Source organism: Lepidochelys kempii, chromosome 9, assembly GCF_965140285.1.
Source record: "Lepidochelys kempii isolate rLepKem1 chromosome 9, rLepKem1.hap1, whole genome shotgun sequence".
Classification (NCBI taxonomy): Eukaryota; Metazoa; Chordata; order Testudines; family Cheloniidae; genus Lepidochelys; species Lepidochelys kempii.
Genome location: NC_136388.1, coordinates 3,058,544 through 3,074,431, shown reverse-complemented (window position 1 = coordinate 3,074,431; position 15,888 = coordinate 3,058,544). Strand labels below are relative to the sequence as shown.

At 50.4% G+C, this 15,888-nt stretch overlaps 1 protein-coding gene across 3 annotated transcripts in view; it reads right to left on the bottom strand.

Annotated features, from left to right (window-relative positions):
* Positions 1-3,394: 3,394 nt before the first annotated feature.
* The window catches only part of FGF12 (fibroblast growth factor 12), a 281,693-nt gene continuing 269,199 nt past the window's right edge, over positions 3,395-15,888 (bottom strand). For all 3 annotated transcript variants that reach the window (XM_073359018.2, XM_073359017.2, XM_073359016.2), the window contains exons 4-5: positions 12,910-13,108; positions 3,395-3,918 (exon numbers count right to left, since the gene is read on the bottom strand). In XM_073359018.2, the coding sequence (XP_073215119.1) occupies positions 3,800-3,918; positions 12,910-13,108 (318 nt within the window). In that variant the 3' untranslated portion in view covers positions 3,395-3,799. The remainder of the gene's footprint in view (positions 3,919-12,909; positions 13,109-15,888) is intronic.

Sequence of the window (15,888 nt, the reverse complement as noted above, 5' to 3'; positions counted from 1 at the left end):
ATTGCACACATCAGCCCGTGTCCGAGATGGCTGGCGGGTAGTTAATGTAATGCCTGCTTTTGAAAAAGGCCTTACCAGGCACCCCAAGGAACTGCACTGGGCCCTGTGCTGTTCAATGTATTCATTAATGAGCTGGAAAAAGGAGGGAACAGTGAAGTGGCAAAATTTGCAGACACTACAAAATGTTAAGGCCAAAGGTGACTGCGAAGTTACAAAGGGACCTCACGAACAAAATGGCAGATGAAATTCAGTGTTGATAAATGCAAAGTAATATGCACTGGAAAACATAATCCCAACTATACCTATAAAATGATGGGGTCTAAATTAGCTGTTTCCACTCAAGAAAGAGATCTTGGAGCCATTGTGGATAGTTCTCTGAAAACATCCACTCAATGTGCCACGGCCGTCAAAAATGTTCACAGAATGTTAGGAATCATTAAGAAAGGGATAGGTCATAAAAAAGAAAAATATCATAATGCCACCACAGAAATCCATGGTATGCCCAGCCTTTGAATACTGGCTGCTGTTCTGGTCACCCCATCTCAAAAAACGGTATATTAGCATTGGAAAAGCTGCAGAGAAGGGCAATGAAAATGATGAGGGGGATGGAACAGCCTCTGTACGACGCGAGAGTACAAAGGCTGGGACTGCTCACCTTCGAAGGACTGACTGAGCGGGGATATAATAGGGGTCTATACAATCATGAATGGTCTGATGAAAGTGAACAGGGACATGTTATTTACCGCCCTAAACATAACACAAGAACCAGGAATCACCCTATGAAATTAATAGGCAGAAAGTTTAAAACAACCAAAAGGCAACACAACACACAGTCAACCTGAGGAACTCATTGCCATGAGATGTTGTGAAGGTCAAAAGTAGGCCATTGTCAGACCTGTGCTCCAGGAACTTGCCTGATTCAATTAGCCAAGATGATCAGGGACACAACTCCATGGTCTGGATGTCCCAGAACAGAAGCTGGAATTGACTGTCAGGCATAGGCTATGTGTGTGTGTGTGTGGGAGGTGTGCAGGGGTCATGTGCCCCCCCCCCCCCCCCGATTTGCTGCTTGGCTTGTACTGAGCATGCTCAGTAACACTGCTGAAGGTAGCTGCCCTCACTGCCCCATCAGCAGGCACGGGTTGGCTCTGGGATGGGTGACTCAATAATTGCCTGTCCTGGCCATTCTCTCTGAAGCACCTTGCACTGGCCACGGTCAGGGACAGGACACTGGGCTGACCAAGTGTGGCATTCTTATCTTCATGGCGGTGGAGGTGGGCTAAGACACTGAACGGACTAGGTGTTGAGCAGCCTCCGCTCCCATTGACTTCACTGTTGTGCATGGGAAGTGAGAGTTTACGGCACCACACAGAACCTGGGCCTATGGTGGGGTGTGTGTCTGGGCTTTGTAAAGCAGAGGGACAGGCTTAGCAGCTGTGGGTGGGGTGCAAACAAAGGCTTGCAGAGAGTGGCAAAGCCCACTCCCCTGCCTGTGGGTGTCCTGCAGGGCTGAAGCCTGATTTATTTACTAAAGGGAAATTTATCTTCCACAGCAAATGCTCATTTGTTCTCACTAGCCATAGAAAGGACCAGCGTGAAGATTACACTTTGCATATCAACTCAGTGCTTCTCCCCCTCCCCCATTGCCTGTCTCTGATTTCGTCACTTTTTCAATTACATTCAAAGCATCTATTCCCTCTGCCACTACTCTAGGGTTGCCAGGCATCTGGTTTTTGACCAGAATGCCCAGTTGAAAAGGGACTCTGGCAGCTCTAGTCAGCACTGCTGACCGGGCTGTTAAAAGGCTGGCCGGCGGGGTGGCAGGGCTCAGGCGGGCTCCCTACCTGTCCTGGCTCCGCACTGCTCCCAGAAGTGGCCGGCATGTCCAGCTCCTAGGCACAGGGGCGGACGGGGGCTCCATGAGAGGCCCGCACCCTGAGCACCAGTTCCACAGCTCCCATTGGCCAGGAACCACAGCTAATAGGAGCTGCGGGGGCAGAGCCTGCAGCCGGGGCCAGTGTGAAGAGCCACCTGGCCGTACTTCCACCTATGGGCCACAGGGACATGCCGGCTGCTTCCAGGAGCCACCTTAGGTTACCCCTCTCCCACACCCCAACCCCAGCCCTGAGCACCTTCCCACCCTCTAAACCCCTCATCCTCTGGCCCCACCCCAGAGCCCACACCCCCAGCTGGAGTCCTCACCCCCCTGCACCGCAACCCCCTGCCCCAGCCCGGAATCCCCTCCCACATGCTGAACCCCTCATTTCTGGCCCCACCCTGGAGCCCACACCCCCCCAGCTGGAGCCCTCACCCCCGCCCCCAACCCCCTGCGTGAGCCCAGTGAAAGTGGGCGAGGGTGGGGGAGTGAGCAAGGGAGGGAGGGGCATGGAGTGAGCAGGGTTGGGGTGTTGGGGGGGGCGGGGCAAGGGTGTTCAGTTTTCTGCAATCAGAAAGTTGGCTTGAGTTGGTAGGTGTGTGCCACGCTGCCCCTTCCAATCTGCTACGCTCAGCCCCCTTTCCAATCTGCCAGGGAACTGGCACGGGCCTCTTGCAACTTACTGCTCAGGCAATGAGAATCCAGGGGAGACCCAACTCCCAGGGATTGTGTTGGGCCCCCGATTGCTAATGCAGCTCTGTGGAGATTTCCAGGGCCTCACAGGGGGACCATCGGCTTGGGACTTGAACCTGGTCTGAGTGAAAAATACAGGGGGCATAAGAGTGGTTGCTGAGAGGTCAGCTAATTGGTAAGGAAAATGTTCTAGCATCCGTTCTCTCTCTCCCCACCTTCCCCACTCTCTGCCCCACTCCTCAGACATCCCTTTCTCTCGCCCATGTGCACGTACACCCCTCCTCTACTGAGCTCTTCCTCCTTCCTACTCAACAGCAGGTATCGCTGTAGCTTTATTTGCTCTCTTTTGATTACCCCTCATTTATTATTCGATGTTCTCACCCCTAATAAACTTAACCGTTTCCCCTTGTGGGACCTGAACACCTAGTTCTGAACCTGCTCTGGCACCTAATAACTGTAAAAAATGTTTGTATGGCGGAGGAAGGCATAAAGCTCTCTCTCCCTCTTCAAACTTGCTCAAATACCAGTAGCAACAACAAATAACTACGTGCTGCGCTACTGGGACTGGCAAAGCCACTTGCACCATCACTCGTTCATTGCTCGTGACTGTCAGAATCCTAATTCGGCTGGGCCATACTTTACTGATATTAGAGGACACAGAATCATAATCCATCCCTACCTTTCCTGCCCTGTGGTAACCGGTCCAGCCGCTTGGGGAAAGGACTGGAATGATGCGGGTTTGTGTGTGAGAGCAAAGAATAACACAAAAGCACAGAGAAGTCAGTTTTTAGAACCTGGCTTGTTTTCAGCATATCATGTGCTAAGTTCAATTCTCCAAAAGCTTTTTTTATTTTTAATGGTAACATCTTTATTAATTATTATTATTATTATGTATTAGTTAATAATTATTTATTATTACTATGCAGAGAAGAGATTTTTCCTTTTGATCAAAGAGCAAACAGTTTGCTTTTAAAATGTTAATGGAGTCCTGATTTAAAACATTTTTTCTTCTTCTTTTTTTTTTTTTTTTTTGAAACGTTGCAACAGACAAGATTTGGGAGTCGATTTCCTCGTCCTACACAAAGAAAGATTTTTGAGTTCAGAATCCTAGCCGCTACTGGTAGGTCCTGCCTTGCTCAGTTTATTGTCGTCTCAGTGTGGTTTCGCCGGGTGGGGTGGGTAGGTGAGTGGGAAGGGAAGAACTGGAAGAGAGGGAGAGGGGTGTGTCAGTTATGTTGAGTCCTGGTTAACAACTTTGCCTCCATTCATGGTTGGTGTCCCTGAACTTTTTCTTGAGCGTCCTTGTTTTTCTCCAATTTCATGCAGCGATGGCTCTCTGTACATGCACACTGCAAACAGAAAGGGCAACAATTAGCTTTCACACTATCCCAGAGACAGAGGTCTTTGTCCGTTTGCATTTGCTTATGTATTCCCGAACCTAGCCTCCTTGTCCCCCACCCCCTTTCCTGCCACACACATGCAGAAAAGCCTTAATATCCCAGTAATATATTCCGTTATTATTCACGGTTCTCTGTCTGTGCTGGCAGTCAGACCCTTTGAAGTCTACGCCCTCCAAGAGGCACAAATACAAGCGAAGGGTTTCGGGTCTCTCACAGATAAGGCTCTCTAGACTCCATGTTTTTTATGACATACAAATATATACACATATAAAATGAACATCCCGATTCACAACAGTGCACATTAGCTCACAATGCCAATATTAGCTAGCAGAAGATCAACGACTTAGCCTATTCCCCAGTCCTTAATCTCTGACAAGAAACAATGAGACCCCCCCAAAACAAAAACATTTGCATCCGGGCCCACCTTGGAGGGAGTTCAACTTCCGGATCTGGATACTGTGCTTCCAACTGAAACCCCCTCCAGCCATGAACAGAGCAGTTCAGTCAGTATCTCTGCTATTTAACTCACTGCAGACCAGAATATGCCATGCCCTTAAGTGGCTGTGCAGCAAAGTAAGAAGGAGAAAGGATCCCCTCCCTTGTGTGGCCACGTAGGAGGTGTGGGCATCACAAGTCTGAGAGAAACACTTCCCCCATCAGAATCATAGAATCCTAGAATATCAGGGTTGGAAGGGACCTCAGGACGTCATCTAGTCCCACCCCCTGCTCAAAGCAGGACCAATCCCTGACTAAATCATCCCAGCCAGGGCTTTGTCAAGCCGGGCCTTAAAAACCTCTGAGGAAGGAGATTCCACCACCCCCCTAGGTAACGCATTCCAGTGTTTCACCACCCTCCTAGTGAAAAAGTTTTTCCTAATATCCAACCTAAACCTCCCCCACTGCAACTTGAGACTATTGCTCCTTGTTCTGTCATTCCCCTGGGAGCAACCTGGTGGGGCATGGACAGAGCCATGGCTTTGTGCCGCTCCTTCCCCACATGTGGCAGTCAGCAGAGGGGGCTGGCCATGCAGGAAGGGGAGTTTATGGCTTCCTATAAAAAGGTGACCTATTACTCCTCCCTGCAGTGCAGCTGGAGAGACCAAGGAGAAACTGTCCCTCCCTGAGACACAGCACCAGCCTACACTCTGCCTGGGGTGATGTGCCTACATGCTGCCTCTTTCTAAGGATGTGTATGGCATGATCTAGCCCTGAGAAAGGCAGAAACAAACACAGAGTCAGTGCTGAACAAGGGTCTCAGGAGTTAGCCCCATGAGGTCAATCTTCAACAGTTGCAAACACGGCATAGCTCTAACAGTCATCAAAACAGCGATGTTTCAAGGCCCAATATGCTGGGGATGAGAATGAGAGATGGGGTCAGCTTGCAAATCTCCCCCCCCCCATCATTCCGGGGATGTTAGGCCTGGTCCTGCCAGCCTTACACCTTTGCCTGTGTAAAGCAGGCATGCAGTCTGTCCATCACGAGTTGCTAGAGAATTGCCGTGGAAACGACTGCAGACAGTGTAAAGCAGGGGAGAAGCAAGCCTGCAACGCTTCGGTTCTGGCTCATCATCAAGAACATAAACACAACATAAAACAAACTAATTCCATTCCAAAATAGCTGAATAAATGAAACCATTCTTCATCTATAGAAAGATGAATTCAGTCCTTATGTTTATAGCCTTTCCCTGATTTAGGAATAACTCCTGCCACTTAGGGCTAGATTGAAATGGCACTGTTACTTTGCCTTTTACTCCCATCTAGATGAACATTTATAGTGATGCATAACAATCCAGGGCAGAGATGAAGAGCAATCAAGTGTGCACTAATGTAATTGATGTTGCATTGCAAACATGACCAATGAAAAATACTATTTTGACCATACAGCACTTTCCCTCCAAGCACTTTAAATACACACCATAACTAAGCCTCACAACGCCCCTTTGAGGTAGGTAAAATTATCAATAAAGCAAAGAGAATAAGGAACTTACCCAAGTTTGCGCATTGAGTCCGTGCCAGAACTAGGCATAAAATCCAGGCATTCTGCCCTGCCAGCCATTTGATGGCACTTTTTGTGACGGACACAAACTGTGCACGTCAACATCATCACCATTACTGCCCACTAGCCCGTCTCTGCTGCTTCTCTTTTGCCTTGCACATCGCATCGTCATTTGCCTCCGCTCCAAGCACTCCCCTTGTGCCCCAATAGCGCTGGGCGCCCACATGGGCTAGGCGCTGAAGAATCAACGTTTGACCTGTGGGCTAGTTCCACAGCTTTGGCAGTCGTGTGAGTGTGAAATGGTGGAGGGCTGGATGGCAAAATTAGCCTCTCACACGTCCTGCTGTCCCTCACAATTCCCATCTCTACTAGCTTTGGAGCTGGGATCCCATTTACTCAGGCTGGCTGGGTTAACCCCAGGGACACGTTTTAGCCTGACAGCATGGTTCAGCTATCAGGCAAAGCAGGCTATCCATAGTGCAAACTGGTTCAGTCTTGTCAAACGTGAGACACACGTAATGTTCTCTTGTGCACCACATACCCACACGGGAGTTTCCCTCCCTACCCGGAGCACCTTGTACGCACAAGTGAAGGGGACTGGTTACAGAACGACCCCACCCCACGGCACCTCGCTTTGCTGGCGTGCTAGCGAGGCACCCAAAGCTGTGGGGAAAATGGCGTCTCCGGGGACAGAAGCAAGAACAACAATCCTACGTAAATAACACGCTGTTATGGGCTAATTATGCCTCCCAGCGCCTCTTGATAAGCAACGAAGCCTGCACACAGCCCATAGGGGCACGCGATGGAGGTTCCGGGAACCCAGAAGTTTGGTTCACTGGATCTCAGATCAAGGGGGCTAATGCTGGGGGCCTGAGACTCCCCTTTCTCGCACCGCTGGAAATCAGGTGTCGCTCCACGCCAGGAGGTGGCGCTCCCAGTGTGGGGGGAGAAAGCTGGTGGTGCTGAGAGCACGGCCCAGGCCTGCATGGGCATGTCTGCCTTCCACGGGAGCGCGGTTCGCTGTTTGGAGCCATCCAGCTGACGCACGGTATCAGACGTAGCCAAAGATGGGGAAGGAATTAAAGATCAAAGAGAGAGAGTGCAAGAATCGATTTATCCCACGGCATCGATCTCCTGCCTGGAAAGTGGATAACGATGCATAGAGAGAGAATAATAGCAGAAATAACTTAACTCTATAATGACCGACCAGAGCAAGTCCCCAACCATTCCCACTTCCCTGTTCCTCCCCATTCTGCCAGATAAGCCCACATCCGCATTTCATTGTGCAGCATTGGCTGCTGGAGCTCAGAGCAGCACACGCCCCTTGGGAGCCTGATCCTGAGCATCTTCCCCCTCATGTGAGCGGAGGATGATCAGCATCATGTAGATGCATCAAACTCCACGTCCTGACTCTGGTGGGTGCGGCGCAGCTGGGGAGGGAACAGTACTGGTCCCCTGGCTCTGCCCCAGTCCTGGCTCTCCCCCACCCATAGCATCACCACTCCACATGCAGAACTTGGCCTGGGAGCGTCACCCCCGAGACTTGGAAGGAGGGTCACTTGTATTAGTCAAGAGATTTAATTGACTTAACACCAGATGTAGGAAGGGAGTCAGGTCATTATGCACCTTGGTTTTCTGCCTTAATTAATGCAAGAAAGGCTGGAAGGAAATCCCAGCTGATGTGAGTTGCAGACGGGCTGAGCTAGTTGCTGCCTGGCAGCTGAACGCACAGGATGCCGCCAGATGGAACCACAGCGTGTCCGAGGGTGACGCCGCACTTTTATTCCCAAACGCCAAGGAAACACAAGCTGAAAGTGATCCCTTTTCTTCCTTCGGGATCTAGCGCGAGGGTTTCAGTGCAGGCCGGCGAAGCAAGCGTGGGAGAGACTCTGTGCAAAATCCTGCAATTCTAGGGCCCTGATGATACAAGAAAACAAGCTGTGTCTAGCAAAGGGTAACGAACAGGGTTTAAAATGCTGCTTCTTCTTGGCATATGTGCAATGTGCCTCAGGTGGCATGCGACCAGGATTCGTCACCGAATTTGGTCCGCTGGTTGGATCCTTAGCTTTCCCGGCCTGGGCTGGGTAGTGACACACAGTGTGACATGACTGTTGATCCATGCCCCCCAAAATGCTGCTCAGCACCGACTAGACACAAAGACAATGATCCGTGTTTACTGGGCTGAACACGCTACATCTTCCTAGTGCAGACAGCACCTGGGAGTGAAATTCCCCCTTTCCACTTCACCGTGGCGACCGAGGGCTCTGATTTAGCAGAACTGGCGTAGTTCCACTATGGGAAAGAGTTGGGGAAGACTCAGGGGCCTCTGTACGATGCCCCTTGCACCCCAGCCTGCCGGGAAGCTATGGGGGCAGGCAGGGAGGTGGTAGGATCAGGCGACCCACTGACCATTCTCCACCACAGAGGAGGTCTGGCTCAAGCCATGGTGCTTAACTGCAATGCCAAGCTGCAAAAGCAGGCCTGGGGCCTCTCAGCTGAGTGAAGGAAGATACCACCTTCCCCTTGGGCTGCACGCTGGTTCCAGGGTCAAGTGCTAGGAAAGGGGAAATGCGGGTACTTTGGAGAGCGAAGCAGGAAATATCCCTACGAAGGGGCAGAGTTGATATAAACAGCCAAATAGTCCCACTGTAAGGGCCTGATCCAAAGCCAATGGCAGTGAATGGAAAGACTCCCACTGGCTTGGCAGCGGGGCAGAGGATAGGTTCAGTCCCTGCGGCTATAGACACTCAGATTGAAATGGCTTTAAAAGGTTGCACAGGGCCCAAGCCGTGATTCCACACATGACAACTGGCCTGGCTCAGGCCACAAGCTCACGTTTTAATGGCTCCTTGAGTTCAGGCCACAGCAACCAAAATTTGAAATATCAAAAGAGGTGTGCAGCGTGTGTGTTTGTATCCCACACTGGCATCTTGCCATACATTAACTAAGGATCCCCAAATACCCTTCAGGTTGTAGGACTTGAAAGCATTTTTGTAGAGTCACCATGCCTTAAAACTTGCTTTTTCTGTATAGAAAAGCCATTTTAAGACATTTTTGAGGTGTTTTGCATTTGTTAGCCTTCTGTCTTGTTGGCACTCGCACTGGATTCTGAATCCAGAAGCAACAGTTCACCAGTTGAAGTAAAAGAACACATTTCCCTCGGCTGGTAGCTATTAGAGCACGGAGGCCTGGTTTTGGTGTTTCTGCAGTTCTTGTTTTAACTAAGCTGCTGTGTAGTTTTGTGCACACTGGTAAACTGCTGCCAAGTTTCACCTCAGAGGTGGCTGCCATTCAGTGGTGGGTGACGTGATTTCTGTAGATGTAGTTTGTGAAGCTTCTCTTCTCCAGCAGGCAAAAATCCTCCTCAACAGACACACCTCCCAGCACTAACCCTCATGGCCTTCATGGGGGTCACATTCCCAAAGGAAGAGGAAGGCTTGTTCAGTGGTTAAGGCACTAGCCTTGGTCTTGGAAGACCTGGCTTCCATTCCCAGCTCTGCCACAGACTTCCTGTGTGAACTTGGGTGTGTATCTTAATCTCTCTGTTCCTCAGTTCCCCCTCTGCAGAATAGGGATAATAGCCTTGCCCTGCGGTAGGGGCATTTTAAGGGGGCTGGGGCTGCACCTGAGCTAAAAAGGGTCAGAGGGAGGTCAGATCTAAGAGACACAGGTAGAAAGGGAACTGCAGAAGAGAAGAGGCTGGGAGGGAGGGTCTCCTACAGTGGTACCCGGCGAAGGTGGCTGGGGCTTTGGAAGAAGGCAAAAAGACCAGCCTTGGCCTTGCATTTCCTCCTGCTGCCCCGACAACAGAAAGGGACACACCTCCGGGGGGCGGGACGGGGGACAGGGGCTGTGCCCACCATCAGGCAGGGGTTAAGATTTGTTTTTTTGAACTCTGTGTTAATAAAGAAACTGGACCGCAAGCAGGGCTGCGATTGGATGAGCAGGACTGCGTGGAGTTTTGAAGAAGGAAAAGAGAGGCAGTGTTCTGGAGAGGTACCCCAGGCCACCGGGGGGTGCTCAGACAGTAGCCACCCTATTATGGCTGCACACAAAGGATCGGGGTGCTCTAGGGCTGGCTGAGCTACAAACACATAGGAGGAGAGGTAAACAGTCACACATGCAGCCTTGGGGGGAAAGGTCCTATACAGGTCACCTCTTTCCATCCTCCAGGCCCGAGAGGGCCATCCAGGACCTTCACCCTGGCCGGGACGTTCCTGTGAAATATTCCGTGTCCGTCTCAGACTCATGGTGGGGGTGGCTGCTGGCATCAATGCTCTCACCATGGCTTGTGTTTCGCCTTAGCCCCGCTCGCAGAGCCTGGTGGATGGGGCAGAGCCGAGTCACGTGGAACGGAGCCAACTTCACTCCACCACCTCTGCCAACGACCACTCACCTTCGGCTTGGGAAGAGAGCCCTGCTCGAGCCGCGGCCCCAGACAGCGGAAGGCTTTGGCAGGCTGCACGTGCCTTTGCTTGGGCCGCAGCCAGCTCTTGGATGCAGCTGGGGAAGGGAAGGGGTGGAGGACTCCTGACTGTGGCTGCCAGGTTCCCTGCTCGCTCTGGATGGCAGCGATGACTGACGCACCGGTGGGCAGAGGGATGCAGGCGAGGGAAAGGAACGCCAGGGCTGTGCTGGGGTTTTGGAAACTGAAGCAGCATCAGCAGCATCTACTGTCAGGAGAATGCAGCCCTGAGACAGGCCTCTCTGCCTCCCAGCCGTGTGGCTTGCAGGGAACAGGGTCCCAGTGACATCCATCCACCATGCACCGACTGGGCCCCGCACGAAAACCCAAATACATAGCAGCAAACGGGACCCACCCCTCACCACACACAGCCAGGCAGCACCGAAATATCTGCCACAAGGGCAAACCCAGCTGCTGTTGGGGAAACCACTCCACTCCCAAACGAGTCCCACCCCAGCGAAGCTGGGGACAGGGGGTGAGGAGGAGACAGACAAGAAAGTGGTGGGGGAAATGGTCAGAGGGAGGCCAGGTGAGATAAACAGGCTGGCTGCATACTCCAATGGTGACCATTGCGGGCTCCAGAGAGGGAGTCCCACAACTGGGCATCCTCAACTCAGAGCCAGTGCCTGGCAGCCACAGAGACTCAGGCCTAGGTTCTGCATGGTTTTCTGCTACTAATGACCTTAACGATGCAGCTGTGGGGGAAGGGGGTGCAGGGGAGTTCACACGTGGTCTGGAATTCATCTGTATCAGCCACCTGCCCGAAGGGATTTCCTGCCATTCTCATGCCATTCATCTCCACTCTTCAGGGAGCCCAATCTTCTCCTCTGAGCAAAGGACAGCGCACTCTGGGAGCAGCACAGAAAAGCTGCAGGTCTGAAGCCATTTCAGCCCTCGCTCTGAGCCCCTGACAGCTCCAGAGTCAGCGCCTGGCCTCTGTTCTGCTACTTTTGTTAGCAGGAGAGAAAACACTTCCTAATTAAAGCCATCCATCCTAGGCAAACACCACAGCAGTGCCTCGGGCTGCCTGCACGCAGGCTACACTGGTGTGACTTACACCAATTTAGTTAGATTGGCGCAGCGGTGTGTGCAGTCTCCTAGAAGGGTAAAGCTGGTTCTGTCAGTTCAGCTTGTGCAAGTAAATTTACCAACACAAGCTAAATGGCTGTAAGCCAGGTTTAAGCCAACGTACGTGTCCACACACACAGTGCCACTGGCCTAACTAAATCAGGGTAAAAATTGCATCTTTAGTTACACTGGTGGAATTCTGTGTTGACCAGCCCTCAGCATCTCTCTCTCTTATTTTCTTTCCTCCCTTTCCTTTTGCCCTGAAAAGAAGTTTGGTTCTGGATTTCAGCCACTCATGCTGAGCAGAGTATCAGCGTTTGTCAGGGGTTTGTCTGCACACAAGTTTGCATCAGCTATCAGTGCAAACCCTGCGTGGACACTCTTATGTCAGCTTTTTGTGGTTCAACTATAACCCATTGCTAACAGAGTTCAGCTAAACTGAAATAAGCATGCTTTAAACCAAAATAAGAGCACCCAAACAGCCTTGTGCACTGGCTGAATGAAACCAGGTTAAAACCCCACTTTTAGGGAGGCCGGTGTAACTCTGGGTGTATAGACGAGCCCTGGGAGCTGCGGAGGATTTGGAGAAGATGGAGAGAGCAATGCTGGCCCACTGAAATGTTCTCATCTTAGGTAAATATTTCTGACACTGACAATACAGACCTAGGCCCCTCCCTCCTCCTTGAGGAATTCCTGTTGGGAACAAGACCGTTCACTTTTCGTCACCAGGAGGAAACTTCTGGGTTTGTTTCCAATGTAAAGTTAGTGCCTGTGAAGGGCACTAGGGTGAATAACCCTGGGGACCACAGGATGGGTGCATCAAGGCGAGCTGCCCATGTGCTGGCCTGATCACATGCCTTGCCCCTGGGGTGTCAGGACAGCCTCCAGGGGAGGGTGGGTAGTTCATTGTCTATGTCCCGGCTCTCTCGCCAGAGACACATTCTGCAAGGTGGACAGCTGGTGACTCGGAATTGGACTGAGATTCCCCCAGACTCTTGACAAAGGCTTCCAAGGAGCTATCAGAGATGGCAACACATTGTGGCCGTTTCAGACAAAGGTTGTATTTGAATTTATGACCTAGGTAAAAGGCTTGACCATCCCTGTACTATGCTCTTTACTCAGCCCGTACCCCCCGTTTGGTTAGGTTTTACAGCTCGTTCTCTAGTAACCCAACCTGCTGGCTTACGGTTTGGGACGCGCTGCGGAGCTCACAGCAAAGGCAGCTAGCCAGGCTCTGATATCGATGGTGCAGCGTGTTTCAAATCTGAAGCTCTTACACCACTGTCCCTGCTGTAGGGTATAGTCCCCACTCCACTCTGCTGAACCATAGTACAGTCTACCTCCCTTCTACCCATTACCCCCTGGGGGCTCACATCTGCCCCAGGGGAGAGGGAGTGGGAACTGTCCATACCTTCAATGGGTTTGGGTACAAAATGTGACGAGGGTTTGGTTTTTTTCACCCGGTTCCCCTTCATAATTTGACCTTCTTTATTGAGCCCCAGGAACCAGGCTCGTCCAGACTCCTGCTGCCGGTACAGTGTGGAAGAATAAATAACGTAGTAGTTTTCAAAGACCGATTCCTTAAATTTGCACTCTGGTGTGAAAATATCCTGCAGGGAGAGAGAGAGAACACAAAGCAATGGAAGGAATTAATCACTAATCACTTAAACCAGGCATCACTGGGAGATCATCAATGTTCTCTGTTATTACAGTCAGTTTAGTGAGAGAGAGAAATATACAGAGAGAGCAATAATATAGGGAGAGCAAGAATATGTAGCTCTAATCTCCTAAAATGGAAGGCTTTCTGGTTGATTGTAAACCAAACCCCTATGCTGTCAAGAGAGCTTGCAGTGGATGTGCTTTAAAAGTGCTCAGATATGGGCTAGCGTGCACAGATATGGGCCATTGCACATCCAAGCCTGGATCAGCGTGTGCAAGCAGCCATGGAGTGTGAAGGGACGGAGAATTTTAGAAGCCCTATGGCTGGGTGTTTCTGTAGGAACAATCTACAGTGTGTTTGATAACTGCCGTGTAAAAGGGGGGGCCGCAGCAGCATGGCTCCGTCACTCCTCTCCTGTTGTGGTTGCCTTTTCTGGGGCACAGCCCCTGCCTGGCCTCCCCAACAAGGTCTGCGAGCGTGTGGTTGCCAGCAGCAGAAACAGCGATCTCATTAAACAAATGCAGAGTCCACCTTCTGGCAAAAGGCAGCTGTGAAGGGAAGGTGTGCAAGGGATGATAAGAGATGGGGGTTTAAGCCACAAATTGCATTTTATCTATTAAAAAGTGGGGCAATAAGGAGGTGAGGGCACAAAGCCTGGAAACGTTTGAATAAGAAAAAAAAACAGGTAGATGAAAATTTGTTTTAAAGTGTAACCACGAGCCCAATTTCAACAGGGCTGGGCTCATTCCTGACCAAGAAGTGAAAATGACCAGGAAGAGACAGCATTCGATCCCTGCTCCTGCGACAGCCCCTCCAAACCCGCAAGCTACGCTGCCAACATGCCCTCTACACACCACAGTTCAATGGGAGCCTTTTGAGCTTTCAGTACCACTCCGGGTTATAGCACTGATCCCCAAGTGTTTTGGGGGGGTTATATAAACTATTGCTGGTATGGCAATAAATCCGATGTGCAACAGACCTGCATGGGCCGTCAGCCTTGAAGCCAGAGAAGATAAAGTGCAGGAGAAAATGTCCAGTTCCTGGCTGTATGCAGTGAAGTCGACACCAATCATTAGCACTGCCCAGACTGAAACCCAAAAAAAACAACCCAAATGAATGGGTTGTTTGGCCATGTCCGATGGCATCTCTCTGGTTTCCTTGAAAATCAGCATTTCTGAGGGTGAGAGGAGGGGACGCAATGGCCTTTCCCAGTCCTTTAGAAAGGTATACGAGGCAGTTTGCCAGTTATCAGTGTTCCAGGCGATCTCCCGATATCGGTTCTCTGCAGTCACTGCCGTGAGGGGCAGTCACAAACACCCAGCCATTGTCCCGTCTTGGAGTACACAGCTTATGTGGGGTGGAGACACAGGCCTCTTACACTGGTGCTTTTCCCCTCAACTCCGCAGTGTCCTGGTCTGTGCTCTGAGATCTGTGAGAGTTGAGGGCTGGGCCACACACACTAACAAAGAAGAGAGACATTCTACTTCCCCAGTGCTCACCCCCCTAAGATCTCAAAGTCCCTTACCACGGCGGGGAAGCATTATTATCCCCTGAAACTCCTGTCATGGTCTGCCTCAATCTTTGTGGTCTCACAGTTAGACTGGGAGTGAGGGTACCAGGGTTTAGTCCAGATGTCACCTTGGAGAAATCATTTGCTACGTGACATTGGGCAAGTCATTTCCCCACTGCGTGCCTCAGTTTCACCATCTAAAAATTGGGATACAGGGCTCCTCTCCCTTTATAGGCTTATGGCTCGGTTTGTAGTCAGCAATGCTTAGACATCAAGGGGCCAGACTCTTAGCAATACCAGAGATCAAATAGATAGGTTGTATTTAGATAATGCAATTATTATTATTATTTATTTCTATTGTGGTAGCTACGGGAGGTCAGGGCCTCATGGTGCTAAGTACAGTACAAACATAGAACAGAAATGGCCCTGGCCCTAAGGAACTTATAACCTAAATCAGAGTGGATTTGTCCCTTGCATTCACATGCTGATAAAATAAACCGTTCTCCTCTAAAAGTAAAACATTTAAAAAATGTAAAGGAAGGTTGTAAGGCAGCCAAATAACCCTGCAGGAATCGCAACATGGAATTCCATATTTATTCTCTTTCTCTGATTCCTTACAAAATGGGCTCAGTTTCTGTTAAAAAACAAAGAGGTTTCACTCCATCTGCCACTTCTGCCAGCGCATCCTGGGATCTTGAAATCAGCTGGGCTCTTTCTACCTCAGAGGTTGTCACTAGCAATAAAGATTCTGCACCTGGAATTTAGCTGATGCCTTTGTTGACAGTAAATAAGGCAGTCCAACATCCAGCTCATCTCCCCAAAAGGCACTGGCTCTGCAAGGGTAAGAACACAACCCTTTGCTTTAGGCTGCTCAGTGAGCAAATCTGACTTGAAGATGCAAAGGATGTAGATATGTTGGGGGAAAGGGTCCATTTTTACAGTTACTTTTCCAGTTATTGACCACGTGTGGGACCAGAGTCTGAAGTCACTCACACGTATGACTAAACACCTAAATCTGGAATAACTCCAGGTGCAACTGATATCAAAGACTCCTCTGGGAGGAACGGAAAGTGATCATAAAATGTAGAGAGTGTTTTTGGTATCCCCCTGTCACTACCACATGTAACAACAAATGGGATTTAAGTCACTTTTCCAAGCATGGCAGCGTGTCCTGTCAGGGACAGACAGACAGATAATCAGTTTCTTCTGCTTGGTGGTGG